General features: G+C 34.0%; 1 protein-coding gene across 1 annotated transcript in view; it reads left to right on the top strand.

Moving 5' to 3' along the window:
• LOC128551407 (uncharacterized) overlaps positions 1-25926 on the top strand; it is a 39685-nt gene that overhangs the window by 554 nt on the left and 13205 nt on the right. Inside the window, exons 2-4 of the mRNA XM_053532257.1 lie at positions 127-198; positions 1713-2055; positions 18367-21259. Of these exons, the coding sequence (XP_053388232.1) occupies positions 127-198; positions 1713-2055; positions 18367-21008 (3057 nt within the window). The 3' untranslated portion in view covers positions 21009-21259. The remainder of the gene's footprint in view (positions 1-126; positions 199-1712; positions 2056-18366; positions 21260-25926) is intronic.

Raw genomic sequence — 25926 nt, 5'->3', positions numbered from 1 at the left:
TCCAAAGCGTACTGCATACAATTTTAACGTCTTTCAAATAAATATTTCGTGGCACATCCTTGGAAATCTACAGATTCGTTCAACACTGAGTAAATGTCTCTAGTAATTTTTTTACGTTACTTTCAGATCAGTCATATCTCGAAAACAACAGAAATCCAGCTGAACGATTTTCGTTTAAAGTGGACTGAGATAGAACAGGTAAAATAGGCTTAAACATGCAAATATAGAAATATCGCCCAGTTTCTTACTGACAGCTATATATTGATGCTTAAGGAATTATATCCCTTAGTAATAATTATATTTCCACATTCAGAAATGGGCTCTGTTGCGAAAAAAAAATCATAACTTATATTTAAGTAGAGTTTCATAGTCTCAATATAATATCAATTTATGTTCCTAAAAAGGTCTTGCTCGTCAGTTTATCAACAATTTTACGACTTCATTTTAGCGTACAATAGCTTATATTTGCCATTTAAAAGTAGATATTTTCTGATTCAGAAATATCAAGTCAGATTTTGAGCAGTCTAAATAATGCCTTTATAATTTACGAACGTATTCAGATTCAATGGTTGGCCAACTACATTTTCAGTTAACATGTATTTTATCATTTGCAAAAGAATACTGTTTGTTGATGAAAAGTTTGAATCAATTCATTTTTTGAAAGTGAACTTTTGAGACTGTGCTGGAGCTTGAGGGTGTTGATGAAAGATTCATACATTCCATTAGCTTTATTCAAGGTATCCGATCCACAAATAACATTTACAAGCAACATTTCGATGCCTGTGGTCCCGTGTGTGTGTTTTTGAAATCATTCGAAAAAGCTGAATAATAACTGGATAACTTTTATTTACACTGTCTCGTGACTTTGGAACATGGTGGGAGTAAGAGTGAGATAAGGTGCACCGTAAACCGGTTTAAACTCCCCAGTGGTGGTTTTGCCACTAACCGTTCAAAGGCGCTGCCCTACTGTGTTCCTGTTTTTGTTTTGTCCTTGTGTATTTATTTTGTGCGTGTGTAAGTGTGGTGTGCGTGTGTTGATCGTGTGCTCGTTTGGGGAGGATGCGTTTTTAGAGCGTGGCTTTCCCTGATGAATATTCTTCCTTGTTTATAAAATGACAATAGATAATACTCAAGAATCACTACAGTCATGTTTTGACTGTGAAAATATAAATCTTACGTTGTAATAATTGTTTTTCTGTTGAAAGATGTATCATTGAAAACTATAAAATAAAATAGTCATGTAATTTTTTTCCTTTCAAATGATACCAAAATTATATGCGGTTGCCAGGCATCAACATTTGATATATTTACGTAACACTGTTATATAGAACTTGCTTATTTGTTCATCGGAAACCTTAACAGACTTAACAACATTTTCGTTTTTGTCGTGTTGAGCGACCTGTGAAGATTCCACTTCTCTCTATTTTAGTCAAATAGGGTTTGCAATGCTTCGTGTCCATATAATCCCTTTAACGCTTCCAAGATTTCTTAGATATCAATAATTGTTTCATTCGAAAAAAAAGTAGATAAGCTGGCATCATTTCAAAGTAAATGAGTACACCGGCTTAAGATTGTAAAGCAAGTGACCCGTAACTGAAAATCAAATTCCCTACTCTGATTGTTAATGATCGTCCATTTATTTTGTAACTGCTCACTCTCCTGAAAGGTTAGTAGAAAATAAAAGAGTATTACGTTCTATTTCTTACTCTCAGATTCTTTTGAGGCTGAACACTTCGGTGATAAATCCGGTTCCAAACTTACAGCAGACAACTGATGATATTAAGCAAAGTCCACTAGATCCAGAAGCAGAGGAAAGGATACAAAAAGAAGTGGATCAGTGGAAAAAACTTGAAAAGGGTGTTGAGGTCGATTTAAGACAAGTGCAGGTGGAGATGAAGCAACAACACACTAGTATGCAGAAGATAACAGAAAAAGTGGATGAAATAAAGAAGCGCACGTCTGAACATGCAGAACTTATAAGGGGTACACAAAGCAAGGTAGCTAAACTTGAAAAACAAAAAACCAAGAACAAGAAATTAACACAAAAACAGAAAGGTAAGATCAGCCATTCACTTACATATAGTACAGCCTCTCCACAGCGGCCCTTTCTTTAGCAAAAAAAGCCCCTCTTATAACAATATCATCAAAATTTCTCAATGATGAAATATACTATCCAGAACAACAACCTCTGCATTACAGTCAATATTTGTATCTCCGATAGGGTATTGATCTACAGAGGTTGCACTGTATTAGAGTCTATTAGAATTAAGTATACCTGCTAGTTCAATTGGGATTGTGAAAATTTGGCTACTGAATTGCCCTATAAACTGTATTATTAAAGTAACAGTGGTAATACTACTATTATTGTAAGTTTCTGGTTTATGAAATTCTTGTATGTATACTGAACAGCAAAAGGAACTATCCAGAAGTATAACTGGAGTATTTAGATAATAAAAATATAAATTTGACCTGTTTTGTTCATACCTCATTACACTTGAAGAACTTCACGTGTTATTTTTTTCAATCAATCAACCGTGACGTCAGTACAGTCAGTTTGCACGAAATTCTGGCTATATCTTCTGCACGACAGTTTCATTGTAACATCCCAGTTGCGCGCTGGCGCTGAATTTGATCAGTCGTGCCATGCAACCAACAATTTTTCATATTTTATGCTGTTTTTCGAGTGAATCAAATCATCAAAATTTAAAACGACAATAACATTCCACAAAGTATGTCGTTAATTACGAGCACACATGAATTGCGTGCAAAACGGCTGTTGTGGAACCACTGACTTTATGATTAACTGATGTTTTTAAATTTACTCCATGAAGTTCTTTAAGTGTAATTGGTACGAGGAAAACAAGTCAAATTCATAAATTTAAGGTTTTTCTTATTAAACAATACCCAAGTTATAGATCTTTTTCTTTTTTGCTATCATGTCGTGCCTACTAAGGATACTACTGTAAGCAGGGCTATAATACATTGTGTTCAGTTAGTAACAATATTCCAGTATATTCCCCGTTACATACGCATTTGCACATTTAACACTTAACAATGTTTACGTTTTCATGTCTCAGCAATATCAGTAAAAGAACTGAGAAAATCACTGCTGGGAATACATGTACCTTCTATAACTGTAGTTTGTAATAAATTGCCTACCTGGTGCGTATACATATGTAAATACCTAACATGCTCACGTGCATGTATGTTTTGAAATAAGCTAAACGTCTCAATTTGGAATAGTGGCATATTTCTGCCGTAACTTGGTACAAGTCTTGTTGAAAGTTATCAAAAAAGGGATATGTCAAGAGTATTTCGATTGTTCAATAACCGCTAATACAAATAATTTTGTTTTTGACGTTTAGTTGTGCAAATTTTGACTATCCTGTTGTGATGTTTGAAGAAAAGATAACATAGCTGGTAGCAGTTCTTGGTGCAATTGTTCATGTTATGAACTTTGATCTCATCTTAACCCCTTACCCTTGACCTAAACTGACCAGTGCCGACACAAAAATTAAAAACCTTTAGTTTGACCAATTTAAAAAGCCACAGGTTTTAATAAATTACTATGAAAACAAAACCTTCGGTTTGACAAAGTAAAGAAAAACATATATTCAAATGTACAAATTTCTCTTTCTCTTAAAGATATTTTTAAAACCCCAGAAGGGAACTTAACAGTCATACTGAAAAACAATTTAAAATAGTTTTAGTCTTACTGATTGACAACGCGTGATGTACTAATATAAACATATCGGATTTACAACGCTAGCTTTATGAATCTTTCCCACATACAATGCATGACATTGAGTCATAATTAAATTATGCTTACTACTTAAAAATAAAACTTTTATTTTGTAAAGTTTACATTGAATTATCGCCTGTATACAGCAGTTCTGTTTTGATTGAATTTAAGATGAAGACATGTGTCTTTATTTGTCTGGTCATAATTTCTTTTACCCAGGACTAATACTCGAACCTGTATGAGTTACATGTGAAATGAAATCTAGTAGTGATATTTAAATTTAAAGTGATAGTAAATCTTTAAAACTAGAATTAACATGGTTATTAAAAGCCAACCAATGAAAATGATGCCGAAAGATTTTCGTAAAACTTCGGCATTTTCCGTTTAAATATTAAAGCTTAATATAACTTTCGAATTGTTCAATACTGTCTGCTAGCTAGTAAGATTCTGTGGGTTAAGAGACCTGATCAGTTGCTTAAATCATAAAGTATTGCCAATTCTGTGAATCTTCCTGACATTTCGATCAAAATGGCGTCGGCGAAGGACTGCTAAAGGATTGTGTGAGACCAAAAAGCTAAAATCTACAACCGGTGCTTGAAAGGTTGCACGGGGTAGATTAAGAACTGACAGGTGTGCCTACATCCAGTGCTTGAATAGTTGCACTGGGTAGGTAATTTAAGAGAGGGGACCGCAGGGAATAAATGTATATAGATCATATAAAAAATGCCCGCCCTGCGGTCCATCCATACAAACGGGTATTTTGCATTTTTTTATTTGCTTAATATTTGTTCATTTTTAGGAGCAGTATAGAATATAACGTTTTTGACACATGTTGACAGAGTAGTATAAAATATACCGTTTTTAGCACAGTTTAACATTATTTGACTAAAAATAGTTTTTAATCCTTTTTAAATAATTTATAATTGTTTGTTCATTTTGATTTACATTGTTAATTTTCATTTTTATACAATAAATCATAAATGTTTATAACATCTTGTAAAATTTTTTATGAAAAATAAACAATAAAAAACAATAGTAACCGCATAATACATTTGTTTTGTCTTGATATTGTATGTTATTGTATTTTACATCCGACATGTAATTGATTACTTCTTTTGGTGGTGGTAAACCGAATGGGTCAACGTATATTTTATTTACATAACAAACCCAGTGTGTTCCGGATCCGACAGGACCGTCCAAATTTATAATACCGCATTCCACCTTTGCTCCTTTTGTTTTTGGTAAATTATTTCTACTAAATACACCCCTAAAGTTTTTAATTTTCAATTGTTTTACCCATTGTTCAATTTCAAAGTTAGAAATTGGTTTGTTTATAAATTTATTTATTTTTACAATAGGAATTTGTCTGTAAGGTCTCCGTTGAGAATCAATCTATATACCCTGACCCTGTCCCTTACCACTTAACAAAGATGTAATCAAAGGTATCTCGAGACTAGCAGCCAGCATACCTAAGAATCCACCGTCTTGTTTTTGTTTTTGGGTTAGTTTTATTACACCAGTTCCCCTTAATTGTTTTCTTTGCTTAGGTGTTAGATATGGCATGTTTCTCTTATTTATAGCTACCGAAATTATACCATTTCCAAGTATTTTACTAACACCAGTACTGGCAAGACCAAACAAAGCTCCGACGCCTAACGGTCCTTAGATTTTTGGAGCTATTTTTGCATCTACCGGAAGTACTGTTCGACCTACCAAAGCTCCTAAGAATCCTCCGTTTTGACCTTGACTGGACATTTTTTTTGTAATTTCTAATCCCTTCTTATTCCTAATAGACTTTTCAATTTGATTAATCTGTGTTTTTGTTAAAAGTAAAGGAAAGTTTCCACGCAGTTGTTCATATTTCAATCTAAAAGTATGTGGAATTTTATCATTGTAAGCTTTTGCTAAATTTTTCTTTTGTCCATCTGTTTAATTTACTTTATATTCAATATAATTTGATGCCATTATATATTTTATATATATTTTATTTAAACAATTACAAGTTCATTTCAAATAGTATTTATTTCAACTGTTTCTTCATACAATACAATTGCGTAAACACGGATATTAGCTGCTGGCGGAATATTTAATTTCTAATGTAATATGCTTAGGATCTTCTGTAATTACTTCTTTTTTAAATTCTAAGTTAAAATGAACAAATCCAAACATTTTTTTTAATTTGACTTATTTAAAATACTTTCAGTAGTTTTATTAATTTGTTTATGAGAATAATTAAGAACATCATCATAAATTCTTGACATACTTGTATATCCCGTTTCGGGATAACACCATTACCAACTTCAAGACGGCAATATTCCAACGTGCAATTATTATTTGCTGCATTAATTTTAAATGTATCAAACAAATGTGGATTATGTTCCTGGGAATTACTTTAATCAGGTCGTTGTAAATAAATAAACACATGTTCGGGTTTTGTTACACCGGCTATTATTCTAAAATTTATATTACTCTGTTGTGTATCTGCCGACTGTGTTATCATTTCTCGGAGATATTTCCATCCTGTTTTTTTGTATATCTTTCAGAAATTAAATTAAAACCATAATCATTAAAAATTAAACGTAGAGCCCACAAAATTAATTTAGTTACAATTACCCTACCTGCATCGGCAGCATTAGGTCTGTAAATTAATTCATCATCATTTGTTAATTGTAATGTTATTTGAATTTGACTTGGGGGTAACATGTTTTGTTCTAAACCCTGAAAAATTGAACAATCATTTAACGGAATTTTAGCATATACCTCATTACCACCCTGGATTAATTTCTTTCTAGCAGCAAGACCTGAATTATATGTAACTTGGTCATCCCTACTCTCAGCAACAACATCTTTATCTAAGTAAATTAATTAATTTGTTCCAGTTGATTCTGCGTAATCATTAGATAATTCAACTAATTTTTTTACATTTATTATCTTGTATATGCTATTACAATCATAGACAATTTTTCCTTGCTTAACTACTAGCTGATCAATTAGTGAAGCTGCATTATTAATTAAAGCAATTTGATCTCCATCACCATAATTATTACCATAAGCAAGTTTATTAACTTTAAAACTTACTTCAAAATAACCATTAAACCATTCAAAATATGAACTTCTGTCATTAATGATTAATGACAGAAGTTCATATTTCGATTTTGATGCAAACTTTGCATATCGCTGAATCCTATGTATATGCGCAAAATTATTTCAACATTGTGACACACTGCTGAAATCGCTAGCAGTAACATTCGAAAAACGGCGATAACTATATTATTTCTAAACGAAACATGTATGTGTGAGCACTTATTTTCTTAGTTAGATCATTTCCAATCTCATAGAAATAGTTTCGATTCAATATTTGATAAAAAGTTGTTTTCGAAATTTTTGGCACATAGAACAAATCATTAACAAAAGAAAATTCAGCAGTGTTCACAAATGAAAGAAATTTAATCCTAAATTATAAAAGCACATCTTCTGAAAAGTTAATGTCTCAGTCTTTACTCAGTGCAAAAGTATCAATCACTCAACGGGAGATGGAAAAATAATATCACATGCGCAGAAAAACAAAATAGCGCTTTTGCGCAGGTGATATGAGATTATGTATCATATCACATGCGCAGAAACTGAAAATAACGATTTTGCGCATGAGATATAAAATTACTGGGGAATAGGATAAATTATTCAAGTTAAACTGATGGGAAATTTACATTGGATATTTATGTGAGGTATAATAATACGAAATATGTTATTTATATGCTAGCTATGGCTTTGACTACATATGATATAGATGATTTTACACGAGTTAATGGTTGCTATGCTAACCCGCGGATGTTTTGATTTTAACGCGCATGTGCTCTTTACGTGTGGCAAAAGAACTCTCAACGATAAGAAAACCTACATAAAATTATCATTTTATTACGAATTGTTTTGCCATTATTACGATAATTTCAGTAATGTAATTTATTATACAGTATTCTTTGATTAAAGACATGCATGTTAATCAATCATATCTTACCTGAAAAGCCTGCTTTATTCTTATTTTCGTCAGAAAAGAACAAGCATTTCCAGTCTATTCCACACATCATACAAATATAAAACTTGTTCCTTACATTAAAAAATATATTTTTTTTTCATTACATCTATTTTTCCGATAACTTCAAATAGTTGTTATATACATGTATTTCTTTTTCTCCGTCTTGAATGACATCTACATACTTTGACGTCGCGGCTCCATGTCACTGAAGTTGCTATTTTAAGTGATAGACCGGAAATCATTGCGTAACTATTATGTAAATGACATGATAAAACATAGGTCAACTGGGTAATCAAGACCGTAACTTAATTTCTAAAGTGTCCCCTAATTAGAGCGGATCATAAAAGTAATTGAAGCAAATAAGATGGTTTTGATGTGATATACATAAATGCCTTGGGTCATTAATACCATTAAAAGAACGCACTCGAATTAATATATCACGTGGCGGAACTGTTTTGTGAATCAAAAAATAAACATTTCACGTGATATCTAGTATTTTAAAATCTATAAGAATATACGTTGGAACTTTAATGGACATTTCCTTTTAAAACGATGAAAGTGCATTTACAAAATATCGAAATTCGTTAGATATGAATCAAATCAAGGACTGTTGCTACACATTGAAGGAAAATATCTGACATAAATCTCTGTTGTTTTTTTTTCTTATGTTTACATGCTGGATCATTTTCGTATTGAAAATGTATTGCAACAATTAATTTTAAAATGATTATTATTATTTTTGAGTACTGAATGAATTGATGCCCATTTGAGAATAATTGGATACAAAACCAAAGGCTGACCTTTGTTAATTGAACAATTTTTTTTTATTTTCAACTTCGACTTTTAATTACATTTTAAGTATCATGTAAGCTTATTGCGACATGTAGTAAGTTATGTGAGATCACGTTAGGAAAAAAACAAAGTCTTTGTTATTACCTAATTAATTCATGGAAAATATCATTCTTTATTTTTCTTAACCTAAATTTGTCGAGATCAAAATTGCCGAATAAATAGTCTATTAATCTAAAATCATCAATGATAATGCGCATAAGTTAAAGCTGTGGGTTTGCTAAGATCTACATATATCTCCCTTTGTCTTTCGGTGGATATTTACTATAAAACAAACTCATTATTGATCGAATAGATTAAAATACAATATAACTCTAACGTAATTTATATTGTGCAGTCATGTATTTTTGCCCTACGTAGAGTGCGCATGCGCGAAAATTGTTTCCCGTTGCCAAGGAAGTAGCTCTCTGTAAAAAGGTTTATATTTATATAAATTAAAAATATTAACTTTTTTTATTCTACAATGCACAGAGTTTTGTAAATAATGCTTTTCAAGATAAATATTACATGTTTTAAAGATTAAACATTGAAATTCAAGAAAAAACAATTTTAAGTACTACTTATGACAATTAAAAATTTTTTTTTGATTCTGATGTGCTTTTTGTTAGACTTAATTGCAATTTATTGGCATGTAAATGCATTTTCTAGGACCTAGAGGTAATGTCTGAAACAAAATCTGAACAACAAAACAGTCAAATAACTATTAATAAATGTTCAAAACAACTGTCACGCTACCAAATGCGTTATTGCTTGTATGTGTAGGTTGGCAGCCCTTATTATTTAAACAAGTGCTTTTGCCACTGTATTCAGGAGTCACACAACATCAAGCTGCATAAAATGAATGAACTGGCACCCAGAAAAGTGCTATTCAAATATTCCAGTTAAAATATAACAACAAAGTCACAAGATAGGACTGTATTAATTTTAACAGAAACTAAGAAATACATACATGCTTAGCCAGCAGACACTTAGCACTACAGACACTGTCTTCAGGTTTAGCCTGTGCTGGAACAACCCAGCATATATGAGATTATACATTATTTGTGGAAATGTACTGGTGCCTTAAACATGTTATATTCAGCTGAAACACACGGCAGTCTAATGTAACATATATTCTAAATGCACAGCACACCAGACATGCAAAGACTTACTCTAAAGAGATGACACAAACAGAAGAAAATGGAATCTGTTTATTTTATAGATTTAAGCTTTTTATACTTATTTTATTTGTAATGTATCAATCAAGTACCATACGTAAATTTCAGTTTCCGTGTGTTGGGACAAATTTGCAGTAAAAATTTTATCTATATCGTTTAGTTTCTCTTTGTGTAGAAAATGTCTTTCTTTAATTTTAGTTTCCATTTGTATGGGTAATAAAAGTTGAAATTTCTATCTATATTTTAGCTCACCTGAGAATGAAGTGATCAAAGGTGAGCTTTAGTGATTACCCTGTGTCCGTCGTCCGTCGTCAACAATTTGACTGTCAACACTCTAGAGGTCACAATTTCGGCCCAAACTTAATGCAACTTGGTCATAATGTTACCCTTAATAAAATATTGGACGAGTTGGGTCATCTGGGGTCAAAAACTAGGTCACCAGATCAAATCAAAGGAAAAGCTTGTTAACATTCTAGAGGTCACAAGTTTAGCCCAATCTTAATGAAACTTGTTCAGAATGTTACCCTTAATAACATCTTGGACCAGTTTGATATTGGGTCACCTGGGCTCAAAAACTAGGTCACAAGGTCAAATCAAAGGAAAAACTTGTTAACACTTTAGAGGCCAGATTTATGACTGTATCTTCATGAAATTTGGTCAGATTGTTAACCTTGATGATCTTTAGATCCCGTTTGAATCTGGGTCATGTAGAATTAAAAGCTTGGTCACCAGGTCAAATCAAAGGAAAAGCTAGTTTACACTGTAGAGGCCACATTTATGACCATATTTTAATGAAACTTGGTCAGAATGTTAACATTGATGATCTATAAGTCAAATTCAAATCTGGGTCAGGTGGGGTCAAAAACTAGGTCACTAGGTCAAATCCAAGGTAAAGCTTGTTAACACTTTAGAGGCCACATTTATGACTTTATCTTCACAAAACTTAGTCAGAATGTCAATCTTGGTGATCTTTGGAACAAGTTTGAATCTGTGTCATATTTCGGCAAAAACTAGGTCACTGGGTCAAATTGAAGGAAAAGCTATTTAACACTTTAGAGGCCACATTTGTGAAATTATCTTAATGAAACTTGGTCAGAATGTCAATTTTAATGATCTTTAGGTCAATAGGTCAGGTGAGTGATACAGGGCCTTCATGGCCCTCTTGTTTAGTTTCTCTGTTTATAGAAAGTGCAAGATCTGATGTAACATCCATCTACTGATTTCAGCTGTTCTCATTACAGAACATGACTTTTATTATTTAGACCAGATTTGTTTTTATTTTTCTGGTTCTTGGGAGCGCCGACCCGATTTTTTCGATTTTGAAATAAAAGTAAAAGTGATTCTCGCTAATATTTTTTTTTTCCCCGCCGATAGTCCGAAGTGAATACAAGCGAAAATAAAATTGTAAACGGCCATTTCGTTCGTTTTAGCGCCGACCTTCTGCCCGAAACGCCGCCCTTTTGCCCTTTCAGCTCCGCCCCTTTGAATAACCGCCAATCATTTGTCAAAATAGGAGACGTCACAAAAAACTGTCACTTGATACGCAGATATGACACACGACGACTTCACACAGGTGATGTGTATTTGCCCGAAGCATGTATGCTGAGAAACGTTAATTAAAACGATTAAAAGACGATGTTGGACCGACTGAAGCGCAAAAACAACAATTAACGGGGTCTGCAATCAAAGCAAACTGGGAAACAGAATAATAAGGGAGAGAAAACATAATTTAGAACACAGTCTGCTGTTTATATAAATGGCCAGTAATTATCGGCAATTTGCATGAGGAAGTAAATTATTTAAGAAAAAAAAGACTCGATCTTTTACGGTATGTAACGGCAATCTTAAAAGAGTAGACAGTTAGCACTGAGAGTAGTTTCCCTTTACTGAAATGGCGAAAATCGAAAATAAACTTATTTTAAGGAAGAAATCCCGTAATAGGCCTCAATTTCACTAAAAGCGTACATACAACTTGATAATGTAAGCTTTGAAAATGTCAAACAATAGAAATAAGATGCATATTGGCAAGTTATATAGTGACAGAAGTTCTCAAAAATTTCCTTTAAATTACCTCCCCTGATAATTTTGGTTTTTCATGAGTTGTCTCTCCTGAAACTAGAAAAAATTAATTTTCTCCTTTTTCCTATGGGGAATTTTAGATTTCTTTTTGGTATTTGTATCAGAATCATATACTGGTACTGATGATAAACCCGAACAGAAAATGAGTTTTTTTACATGTAACTTTTTTATTTCTGCAAATTGTAATCAACGGTCGGTATCAAAAATTTTAAAGCTTAACCTTTGCTGAAAACTTTACATAATTCAAATTTACATTTAGTAAACAAACTCACACGCAGTGAGGCCCTGAAATGGGTATGTAAAAAGGGGACTGTATGAACGTTGACTGATGATAAATTCGAACACTTTGTCATTTACAAAATTTTTCTTGGTATTATTATATTGAAAGTCAAACTTTCCCCAAAAAGCTGCAGCAGTCATTCCTGATCAAGTAATGAAAAGTTACCAAATGTCAGACCTTCATGTTTCGACAGTGCTCAGCATGTGCAAAACAACACCCTCTTCCCCAGTAATTTTGGATAAATATTTTTTATACAAATTTATGTAAGTCATTTATTTATACAGAATATTTACCAATTTTGTTTTTGTTTACACCAGTTGGTGATATAAGTGGAAACTATTAGATGGTGTGTTCAACTTTATAAATAACCGATGGCAATCGAATATTTCCAAGGTGGTCGACTTTATCATCTGTCCGGGTTTATCATCAGTACCAGTAATGCAGCTTTCTACCGCAAAAATTGCTCGAAACTCAAGTTCAGATTCTTATAATCAAAGAAATTATATATTTCCCGTAGGCATCAATGTTAACTTCAATACCAATTATATATCTCCCCCAATAATGATAAAATTTAAAAAAATCTCTCGGTGAAACGTTTTTAATTTTGCGTGTCTTTAAAATGACCAAATTTCATTTAATATTACGATCCAGTTACAAGATATGAAATATGGCTATTACACCATGTTATCCTTAAGTTGGAAATTCATATATACCCATGAATAAGTACACGCACTCACGACTCAGGAGTGGTCCCGGGGGTCATAAATCTGCACATTTTACACGAGTATCAACGGTATGTTCAGTAATATGATGAATGTAAATAAATTGTATAATGACATTTATCAGGCTGGTAACATTGCCCGATCGGGCTTTCGACATAAAAACTAATATTTCTTGAAAAATAGTAAAGATATTTCTTTCAAACTTTGTCCATTTATTAAGCATTTCATATGACACTAATCAAAATAAAAATAACTTGGTTGCCTTCAGTTTTGGTAGAATTATTTCCCCTTTTCTGATTTTTATGACGCATAATTTTTGAAGTCCAAAAAAAACCACTTTCTAATGCTAAGTTTAAAACAAAAAAAGGTTCAATGGCTTTCTAATGCTCTAAATTATTGCGCTAGTACATGAATGTATACATTTTGCTGTGCTTTCACTAACAACATTATAGTAAAATGTTACTTATAAAAAAAAATTTCATACATCTAATGATCTACCCTAGTATTAACCTTAAATACATAAAATAAAGGTATTGGCGCACAACTTTTGAGCAATAGAAACCCATTGAACCCTTTTCTGTTTTAAACATTGCATTAAAACAATGTTTTTTTTGGACTTCAAAAATTATCCATCATAAAAATTTGAAAAAGGGAAGTAATTCTAACAAAACTGAAGGCAACAAAGTTATTTCTACCTTAGTATGTGTCATATGTTATGCTTAATTAATGGACGAAGTTTGGAAGAAATGTTTTCATTATTTTTCAAGAAACATTAGTTTTTATGTCTAAAGCCGGATCGGGCAATGTTACCAGCCTGTTTATTGAACAGTTCCCAGAAAAGTCACAAATTAGCTATAATTAGCTTAATCTAGCTATATATAGCTAGAAATAGCTAGAAAACCAATAACAATTGTTCAAAATATGTGTATATTAAATGTAAAATAATCATTATCCCATTCAAACGGTTTATTGACTATATCGACATTAAGGATAAAACCCGTTTTCCGGTATTTCCGTATATAAAATAGGGTCAGTCCCGGGGGCTGGCGAGATTAACCGATATATAGACCTTGTACAATATTAGCGATTATTTTTGCCAGAAGATAAGGATTTAGGAAAGTTCTTACTTTCTCACAATGGAAATACTATTCTACGACCTTGGCAACATCTTTTTGCAATAATAATCTGTTTACCTTGAAAAATTCGAATAATTTCACACCTTCGGTATCGGGCCACGGAAGCGGCAGTGTAGAATAAAAGATAAAATTTAAAAAATAAACTAAATTTTGAGGATACTCTTTGCTACATCTTAATTACAACAATGTTTAATGATAATCTGCAATACTTTTTATGCCCCCGAAGGGAGGCATATAGTTTTTGAACCGTCTGTCGGTCTGTCCGCAATTTTCGTGTCCGGTCCATATCTTTGTCATCCATGGATGGATTTTCAAATAACTTGGCATGAATGTGTGGCACAGTAAGACGACATGTCGCGCGCAAGACCCAGGTCGGTAGCTCAAAAGTCAAGGTCACACTTAGACGTTAAAGGTCATTTTTCATGATAGTGCATTGATGGGCGTGTCCGGTCCATATCTTTGTCATTCATGCATGGATTTTAAAATTATTGGGCATGAATGTGTACCACAGTAAGACGACATGTCGCGCACAAGACCCAGGTCCGTAGCTCAAAAGTCAAGCTCACACTTAGATGTTAAAGGTCATATTTCATGATAGTGCAATGATGGGCGTGTCCGGTCCATATCTTTGTCATTCATGCATGGATTTTAAAATAACTACGCATGAATGTGTGGCACAGTAAGACAACGTGTCGCGCGCAAGACCCAGGTCCGTAGGTCAAAGGTCCTAAACTCTAACATCGGCCTTAACTATTCATTCAAAGTGCCATCGGGGGCATGTGTCATCCTATGGAGACAGCTCTTGTTTATTCATTTTCTTTGTTTAAAACTTGAAAAATGATAATTTAAACACTACTGCCATGTAGCGTAATGGCCGATACCCCTCTCACCGTAAAACTGGGAAATGGCGTTTATTGATGGTTAATACCAGAAAACAGGATTTTATCCATAATGTCGATATCGAGAATGCGTCAGAAGACAATCGCAAAGAATGGAGATCTATGCAGTTTCAGTTTCAATACATGTTGCGAATTTCTGCCATTTGTCATTTATAAATTTGTCTTGTACTACCATAATTATAACAAGTGAAAAATTCAGTGATGATTTATTGCAAAATACTACCACAGTTACTGAAAATGCGACAACAAAGATCTTGGATTTGTGTTATTGTCTTTCATCTTATAAACCTTTTGGAGGTAATTATGGCCATTTTGCATCTTGTTTTGACATATTTTGCATCATTGGTTTTGTTTTATAGCTATATATCATGTATACATATAGCTAATTTGGGACTTTTCTGGGACCTGTTGAAAATCTTTAAAATCCTTGAAAATGTATTCAGATTTGCAATAGAAGAAACTTGCAATGGATTCGAATAAAAAAAAAAAATAATAAAAAAAATAAAACAACATACACACACAAAACATTTTTCTTAATACACGGTTTGTTTTATGATTGCATTCATTATTTTTGTCTTGCAAGTTTTCTTGATAAGTAATATACAAATGTATCATAAAATGTTAAATTCTGCAGAAAGATTGTATTGCACACCCTAATGTACAATGTAGTAACTTACAAAATAGACATTTATAACCAAAAATCATGGAAATCTACCTTTTAATTTTTATAGACAATCGCGATGCTTGATGCACAAGACTTAGTGTGGTTGTGCAACTAAAATAAAAATATTCATACAGTGTACTTCATTTAAAAGTGACTTGTGGTATTTAATTGGAATATTTAACAACACTTTTCTGGGTGCTATTTCATTCATTTGATTATATTCAACTTGATGTCGTGTGATTCATGGACACAGTGGCAAAAGCTTGTTATACTGGCTTCCAACCTACACATATAAAATGCAGGTCTTTCTTTTAGCACCAATATCAACTAAACATGAAAAATACTTGAATATATGTAAGCATAAGCCTAAGATTGTAGTGTCCGTAGATTACTAAACGCTAAAACAAAAATGTCATTTTTTTAAGTTTTCAAGTATATATTAAGATTTAAGAAGCAAATGATGCATTAATATTGATTTATTCAAATATTAAGCAGAATACATAACGAGGGCTTAGCGCAAGACTATCGTATCTTTTATTTATTGATATATACAGTTACAATTAAGCCTTAGATGATAAATATTATTTATTTAGTTGAAAACAATAAAACATATTATATGACGTTAACAGTTCCTGCCTCTAATTTGCAAAATAACTTGACTGTAAAAATGTGATCTATGAACACTGCAATCTACGGACAAATTTGAACTGGTTGCCATAAAAAAAATGCAGAAAGCTAAGGTTTTAAGCTCTACTTTTTTCATTGATTGCCAGAGTCTGAAACAGAAAAGAGTAGAAACATATCGTACATTTTTAAAGAAAAACATGCTTTAAAATGCTATCTATGGACACTACCAAACGGTGTACTTCGATTATTAGTACCTGAAGCTTAACTAGAGTTTTGGCAAGTAATTGTTTGTATCTGTTGTAAGGTACTTTATCACTGGTGTCATAAATAATGATTATGAACATGTTTTGTTAAAGATAATGCTTTTACATCTACACAAACTCAACAAATGTAAAAACTGAAAAAGCATAACATTTTATTATGACAACATTTCCCCAAAAGATGATACCCATGAAAATACTCAATATGCTAATGAATGGCATCAACAGAATGTTACCCAAGATGTATAATTATACATTGGTTAACTTAAAATTGGTTTCTTTTCACATATTTCTTTACAAAACATTTTCAGTTTTTGGCTTGTTTAAAATGACACAGCATAACATCAAAAAAATGGCCCTTTTATCGTTACTTTATGCATAATATCTTTAAAACTGTGAGCCGAAACCTAATAGTGTTATTCATGCTAAGAAAGCTGGGAACAAACTCTAAACAATGCCACTCATTATATTATATTTACTTTTTATTGTAAAGAGATGCAAGAGTATAACATCAGCTCATTCTACTTTCCCTATCTAATCTTGTTTAAGCCGTATATATATTAAAAAAGATTACAAGTCAAAGGACATGCGTACGGTATAATAGGGTTGTTATTATAACAGTAGCTCGATCTGGGATGCAGTGTTCGGCTTTCGTGGATTTTGCCAAGGCGGGCAAGCGCCTCGTGTGATCCGACCTTGCAAAATCCACGAGAGCCGAATACAAAGTCCCAGATCTAGATCATTGATGCGAGAGGCATATAGTGATCGTCTTGTCCGTCCGTTTTTTAGTGCGTTTGTTAGTGCGTCCGTACTAGGTTAACCAAATGGGACCGTTTCGTCTAGCATTAATACCCCTTGCTAGAATGACTTGATACTAATGTAGATGTAACCAGTGAACATACCTCATCTTCAGACATCACCTGACCTCAGTTTGACCTTGACCTCATTTAGGTTGCTTTATATGAGCCATCTCTTGGTTAACCAAATGGGACCATTTCGTCTAGCATCAATACCCCTTGCTAAAATGACTTGATACTAATTCAGATGTAACCTGTTAACATTCCTCATCTTCAAACATCACCTGATCTCAGTTTGACCCTGACCTTGACCTCATTTTGGACATAGGTTGCTTTATATGGGCCATCCCTTGCATGGTTAACCAAATGGGACAGTTTCGTCTAGCATTAATACCGCTTACAAGAATGAATTGCATATGATACTACATGTAATACATATGTAACCTGTGACCATTCCTCATCTTCAAACATCACCTGACCTCAGTTTGACCTTGACCTCGTTTTGGACTAGGTTGCTTCATATCGACAAGGATGCCACCGGGAGCATCAAGCATTTATTGAACGCAGTCCCTGTTTAATCTATGTTTTCTGATATCAAGGTATATATGCCATACGTTAACAGTTTTAAGGGCCGGGCCATTGAGTCATGCATCCTAGTCCATTCCCATGCAACGCACTTGTAAGAGTTTGAATTATTTATAGTCGGCTTGCGTTACCAGATATATGCCGGTCATATGTATAAATGCACGATATAAACATCAAAAATTGTAAATTAATTTTGTTTGATGGTCAAAACGGTTACATTTTGGTGATAATTCAAAAATATAATCTGACACGAATACGTACATAAATGATATATATCCATTATGCAAGGAACCGGTATATACAATCAGATAAGCGACAATGAACTTCTTGTTGACGAGAATAAGTCTTGCATAACTCTATGAAATAAAGACTGCAATCCACACATACTTATAAGGAGCTTATATAATAATTACTTTTGTTTCACCCTTTAAATGTTCTCCTTCAGAAAGAAAATCTGTTGTTAAGAAAATGAAAAATTTGTAACGCACGTACAAGTATATTGAACGAGTCGATATTTGCGTGTTACTGTATTTCAGACCTGAAGGAAGATTTGATTGCTCTCTACAGGCAGCAGTATCATACCCTGCCTCTTTCGCCTTTGATAGAAGAGCAAGACACTCCTCTGCTCAAGTTCTACGTCATGCCGGACATCAATTCAGTGGAATTCCAGAGGACGTTTGGAGGTGGAAAAGAAATTAAGTCAAAGGTCACCTCACTTTGTGATGTGTTCTACCAGAAAAGCAAAACATGTCGTGAAATTTACCTTACGGCAGATGCTGGGCTTGGGAAAACTGCATTTAGTAAGCGACTCGTTTTGACGTGGTGTCAAGCTCAAACGCGTATCAAAAGTGGACAAGAATTCTCTAAGGAAGAAGAAGATATTAAGGCAATGTCAGAGTTTGACTTTGTGTTCTTGTTGTTATTGCGCGATTGTTCTGGGGAATGCGACATTGATGAGATGATCGTTAAACAAATAATTCCACGACTGGCTCACACTTCTGTAACTATAAGCGACATAGAAACTATTCTTTCTAAGGGTAAAGGTCTGATAATTCTTGACGGATTAGATGAGTGGATACACCCTGACACCACATGTAAGCTAAGACCACGTGACATTCCACACAGGAAAGCTAGGGAATGTACAATCCTCACAACAACTAGACCGTGGAAGTTGAGTGTCATCAGTTTAAGTTCAAGTCATATAGATCAAAAGTTGGAACTTGTCGGACTCAACAAAGAGTCAGCCTATGAATTAAAGAAGAATGTTATTTCACTTTTGTGTGAGAAACCTGAAATTGCAGATGAAAAAATTGATAAATTTAATTCTGTTGTCGAAGATAAAGGTATTTCGGATTTGGAAACTATTCCACTTTTATTGATGTATCTTCTGTGTTTATGGTGTGATGAAATAGATCTAGGAAGGTCTAAGTTTGAGATATACTGCCAAATTGTTGAACTGCTGCTGAAACGAACCTTTAGAAAACATCCACACTTGCAACAGGCGCGTGAAACACCCCAAAGTGATATCCCTCAATGCTTCAGAGAACTTGTACATTGCAAAAATTATTACACACTTTTGCAAGCTTTAGGACAATTAGCATTTGAAACATTATTCAGTGAAAAACATGAAAGCACGCTGGCATTTAGTCCATTAGTTACTGAAAAGTATCTCAACACAGAAGATATGAAATTATGCCTTGAATCAGGAATATTAACACAAAGCAAACAAGAAAAATTAACCAGTCGAAGTTCTAAAGTTTCCTTTTCCCATAAAACAGTACAAGAATATTTCTGTGCACTGTTCATTAGTTGTCAGAATGAAAAGGAAAAAATAGTCAAACAAAAATTCAGCAGTGTTCAAAATATTCTTGATATGTCGAAAGTGTTTGTTTTCATCAGCGGAATAAATGAAGAGATCATATCTACAATATCACGCGAATTAATGTCTGTAATCAGTGAAGATGAAATAACGAGAACATACAGATCTATGACAGGTTACGATTACAGGTACATTAATCCTCTGAAAGACATACAAAACATGTACATTTCTTGTTTGAAAGAAAACACAGACAACACTTCTCTTTGTTTCCAGGATTTTATCATCAGCTATGACTATCAAAAAGAAAAACATTTCTTGGATTTAAAATGGCTGGTAAAACACAATAAAAGTAATATGCAGTCAATATTAATCAGAACAGGTGTTCATAGTTTACGTGAACTTATTGACCAGTGTGAATTTGATGACCTGCACAGCGTCAAGAAAATTTACTACAAAGGGGAATGTAAGGAAGCGGAAATTATTCGGTTGTTGACAAACAAGTCGTTGGAATGTGTATCTGTTGTATCAGGTAAATTCCAAGATAATGACTTTACACGCGAACATAGTTCTTGTTCAAGTGAACTGTCTAAAACATTTCAGAATATTTCTCAGTTACGAGCAATTTATATAGAGTATTTTAAGATGGAGCACGATGTGCTGAAAGAGTTTCTGAATTATATTATAAACAGAAAATCAATGACAGAGGTTAGATTGTACAGCTTACACTGTGACACACACGGTACGGGTATTTCCTGCGGAGAAATGAATTTGGACTTTACCCAGCATTCAGATCTAAAGATGTTAGGATTGAATAATACACCTGTGTCACAATTAAAAGTGAATGTATCATCGTTAGAGGAATGTCATGTAGGACATTTATCTAAACCCGGTCTGTTCACATCATTCCTGAGAGAGCTGCCAGCAGCCAGTAAACTACGCAAATTTAGTTGTCCTGGTCTAAAGTCTTCCGATGACATTGAAACATTGCTGCAGACATTGCCATTGTTAGTTCAAGTGAAAGAAGTTTGGTTGTGGGAAATCAACCTAGGTGAAAGGTTACTGTCTCTGTCACCAGAAATGGTAAATATAAAGTATGTTTTCTTGCAGGACGTAACAATGTCTGGTTCATCATTACATAATCTAGTTAAGGTAGTAGGGAAACTTCCACACTCAGTGGCAGTAGATATGCGAACTCGTAAGACAACACCGGAAACAGAATTTGCAGACGTTAAAAATTATATTAAAGCATCGGAGAATTTCGTTGTCAAGTTTGATGGCATAAATTCGGATGACAACCGGTACTGGTTTAAGTTTGAAACAACTGAGAAGCTGGTTCCAAGTCGAGTACATAAAAGTTAACCAGTGAACGTGGACTGAAAGTGTATATATTTCATAAACATTACTCATTGAATATATGTAACATTAAACATAACACATTGACACATGACACACATGTATGTACAGAGTTAAAATAACTGCTCGTGAGTGAAAATGACACAAAAATCAATTCTAATTCACTGATTTAGGAAATAAAGGAGTTAAAACATTTGGGCATAGATGAAGAGGATGGACGTTCTCATATCTACATTGATTTATTACACAAGTACCCGGTAAGTTATTTTATTTGTTTTTATTACTCTGATAAGGAATTGACTATATTTTTGAAAAAGTTTTATAGAATTGAAACGTTTACCAGTTTGAGTAAATTCGGCCAGGTCGTAAATATTCGGCCACCCGCTTCAAGTTAAGGTGAGTAGAAAAAAAATTGTCTTTGCGTAAAGCTGTGTACTCTAGACAGCAAATATTTTGTCTCGCGGGTCGCATGACATCATTACACGCGCTTGATTATGCTGTGGCCCGAGGGATTCTGAAATTGTTACAACACAAAAAGAACATGTGCTAATGCTATTCTAGCATAAAACGCATAAAAACCAGGTTTATGAAAGTCCTTAAATGTCTATGAAATGCACGGTAAAGTCTACGTTGTTTTTTTCGCGTTGGCACCATTTTCTTTTGAATTATTTGTTTTGGGGCGGTATGAATACGTTTACGCTTTGCCACGGAACGCGCAAATGTAAAAAGGTTTTATATCAGCGCGTGATGGCTTTCTCTTCTGTTAAAACAACCCCGAAAAGAAACAACAGCATAGCAATTTTATGCTTAGAATGAGTAATAAACAGTGACGTAAAAATTAAACTACGTCATGCCGGTGTCAGAAGGATGACAGGCACTTTTTGTGCCGCCCCATGAGGGCTTTACAGGAATGTTGGTCAGCATGACTGTGTAGTTGTGCACCTGGGGTTTCGCGTCTGGATTCATTCAGTCGTGGAGGAGTTATGGCCCCTGACTTTGTAAAAATTGGTAATTTTTAGTGTTGTGTAACACCTAGCTCCAAAAGTATTTGACTTAGAGTCACAAAACTTTATAGGAATGTTGGTCAGCATGTGTAGTTGTGCACCTGCGGTTTCGTGTCCGGATTCATTCAGTCCTGTAGGAGTTATGGCTCCTGACTTAGTTAAAAATTGGTCATTTTAATGTTGTGTCGTGCATTACTAAGCTCCAAAAGTATTTGACCTTGAGTCACCAAAGTTTACAGGAATGTTGGTCAATATGTGCAGCTATGCACCTGCGGTTTCGTGCCCAGATTCATTCAGTCGTGCGGAGTTATGGCCCCTAACTTAGTTAAAAAATGGTCATTTTAATGTTGTGTCGTGTGTAGCTCCAGAAGTATTTGACATAGAGTCACCAAATTAAGTTTACAGGAATGTTGGTCAGTACGTATGTGCAGTTGTGCACCTGGGGTTTCGCGTCCGGATTCATTCAGTATTGTAGGAGTTATGGCTCCTGACCTAGGAAAAAATTGTCATTTTAATGTTTTGTCGCTCGTAGCTCCAAATGTATTTGACGTAGAGTCACAAAACTTTACAGAAATGTTGTATCTTAAACATGTTAAAAATTGTTTAACCTGAGTCATTAAACCATGTTACAGTGGCAGGAGTGGGGGGCATTATCTATGTTGGCAAATATTTCTCTCGAGGTATGCTATTAAAAATTGATTGAAGTTTGTTGAAAAAGGAACTATTTTAAATTTGCTGTTACTAAGCATCGATTTATTTCGAAGACAATGTTGAAAAATTATGACCAACTTTATGTTTAAAATGTGGCCGAATATTTACAACTTCTAGAAGGTAGAATGTGGAGGCTAAACCTGCCAGATATTTTAAGCGCGGTTTAATTGTTGGCCGTTAATGGTAACAATCAATGTTGCTTGTATTAGAGCACATATCGTAGAAATTTTGTATTAATACGTTATATATTAAAAGAATGAACAATTTATGAAAAAAGCAAAAAGTGGCCGAATTTACGACTCGAACCAGTATTAGGATTTGGGCGGTGTAAATTACTGAAAGAGAAGTGAATTTTAATCCATACTGTAAGCCACCACAAGTCTGTTTATACTGAACAGCAAAAGAAATCCAGATGTATAACTGGTATATTTTGAAATAAAAATTAATTTTTCAAATTTGAATTGTTTCTTTATATCAAAATTACACTTAAAGATCTTCGCGTGATAAATTTTTAAAAATCAATCAGCCATGAAGTAAGTAGTCCCACAATAGCCATTTGAAAAGCTATATCTTCTGCATGTCAGTTCATTGTAACATCCAAATTGGGCCCTCACGCTAAATTTGATTCAGTCGTTTTGTGCAACCAACAATATATTGTTAGCTCACCTGTCACGAAGTGGCAAGGTAAGCTATTAAATTGTGACCGCTTGATGTCCGTCGTGCATAGTGCGTTGTCCGTCGTCAGTCGTCTATCAACAATTTCTAAAAATATCTTCGTCTTGAAAACCACTGGGCAGAATTACACCAAACTTCACAGGAATGATCCTTGAATTCCATGCAGAACTCTGGTTGCCATGGCAACCAAAAGGAAAAACTTTAAAAATCTTCTTCTCAAAAACCAGAAGCCCTAGAGCTTAGATATTTGGTGTGAAACATTGCCTAGTGGACCTCTACCAAATTTGTTCAAGTCATTACAAGGGGTCACTTGATTTTACATAAGAAAATCTTAAAAACTCTTCTCAAAAACCAGAAGCCCTAGAGCTTAGATATTTGGTGTGAAGCATAGTGGACTTTTACCAAGTTTGTTCAAATCATGACCCCGGGGTCAAAATTGACTGCTCCCCAGGGGTCACTTGATTTTACATAGGAAAATCTTCATAAATTTTCTAAAAATAAACCAGAAAGCCTAGAGCTTAGATATTTTACATGTAGCATTGCCTAATGGACCTCTACAAAATTTGTTCAAATCATGATCCCCGGGGGTCAAAATTGACCCCGCCCCAGGGGTCACTTGATTTTACATAGGAAAATCTTAAAAATTCGTCTTCTCAAAAACCATAAGCCTAGAGCTTAGATATTTTACATGTAGCATTGCCTAGTGGACCTCTACCTAAGTTGTTCAAATTATGACCCCCAGATCAAAATTAATCCAGCCCCAGGGGTCACTTGATTTTACATAGGAAAAGCTTAAAAAATTTTCTAAAAATAAACCAGAAAGCCTGGACCTTAGATATTTCACATGTAGCATTGCCTAATGGACCTCTACCAAGTTTGTTCAAATCATGACCCCGGATCAAAATTGACCCCCGCCCCAGGCGTCACTTGTTTTTACATAGGAAAAGCTTCAAAAATTTTCTAGAAATAAACCAGAAAGCCTAGAGCTTAGATGTTTGACGTGTAGCATTGCCTAGTGGACCTCTACAACATTTGTTCAAATTATGACCCCCGGGATCAAAATTGACCGCTCCCCAGGGGTCACTTGATTTTACATAGGAAAATCTTCAGAAATTTTCTTAAAATAAACCAAAAGGCTTAGAGTTTAGATATTTCACTTGTAGCATTGCCTAATGGACCTCTACAAAATTTTTACAAATCATATCCCCCTTGATCAAAATTGACCCTGCCCCAGGGGTCACTTGATTTTACATAGGAAAAGCTTCAAAAATTTTCTAAAAATAAACCAGAAGGCCTAGAGTTTAGATATTTCACTTGTAGCATTGCCTAATGGACCTCTACAAAATTTGTACAAATCATGTCCCCTGTGGTCAAAATTGACCCCGCCCTAGGGGTCACTTGATTTTACATAGGAAAATCTTTAAAAAAAATCTAAAAATAAACCGGAAGGCCTAGGTCTTACATATTTGACATGTAGCATTGCCTAGTAGACTTCTACAAAAAAAATTCAAATCATGACCCCCGGGGTCAAATTGACCCCACCCCATGGGGTTACTTGATTGTACATAGAAAAATCTTCATAATTTATTAAAAATAAACCAGAAGGCCTAGTGCTTAGATATTTGATCTATTTCATTGCCTAGTGGACCTCTACAAACTTTGTTCAGATTTTGACCCCCAGGGTCAAACTGACCCAGCCCAGGGGTTACTTGATTGTACATAGAGAAATCTTCATAAATTTGCTTAAAATAAACCAGAATGCCTAGATCTTAGATATTTGATATGTAATATTGCCGCTAGTAGACTTCTACAAACTTTGTTCAAATTATGACCCCCGGGGAGAAATTGGCCCCGCCCCAGGGGTAACTTGATTGTACATTGGAAAATTTTCCAAAAAAAATTCTAAAAATCATCAGTTTGACATTTGAAACATGTAGCTCATATTACTGAGGTGAGCGATTCTTGGTCATCATGACCCTCTTTTAAACTTTATGCTGCTTTTCGAGTTGGCCAATTATCAATATTTCCTATGACAATAAAATTTCACAAAGAAAATTTGAATTACAGATCGCGACGCACGTAAATTTTGTGCAAAACGGCTATGGACTTCTGACTTCATGGTTGATTGATTTTTTAAAATTTCACGAAGTTCTTCAACTGTAATGTGATATGGAGAACGTAAGTGATTTATAAATTAAAGTTTTTATATAAAAAATACCCCAGTTATAAAACTGGATAGTTTCTTTTGCTGTTCAGTATAATTATAAAAATAACCCCCACCTGTCAGTATGTGAAAAAGACTCCTCTTTTTTTTTCTAAATAAAAAAGGAAAACTATGTAATGGCGTGTGCGCTTTTCCACCTTTGGATGTCATATTTCTTGTGCTAAAAGGTCACAATAGCCATTATATTTTATGTCCATATGCATAACTTGGCCAGATGCATAACTAAATAACCATAAAAGATACAGACTTCAAACATAGCACGTAGGTAGGTAGGGATAAATTGATGAGCATAGCTGATAAATCGGATCTG

Source organism: Mercenaria mercenaria, unplaced genomic scaffold (assembly GCF_021730395.1).
Source record: "Mercenaria mercenaria strain notata unplaced genomic scaffold, MADL_Memer_1 contig_1061, whole genome shotgun sequence".
NCBI lineage: Eukaryota > Metazoa > Mollusca > Bivalvia > Venerida > Veneridae > Mercenaria > Mercenaria mercenaria.
This window is presented reverse-complemented; position numbering and strand designations above follow the sequence as displayed.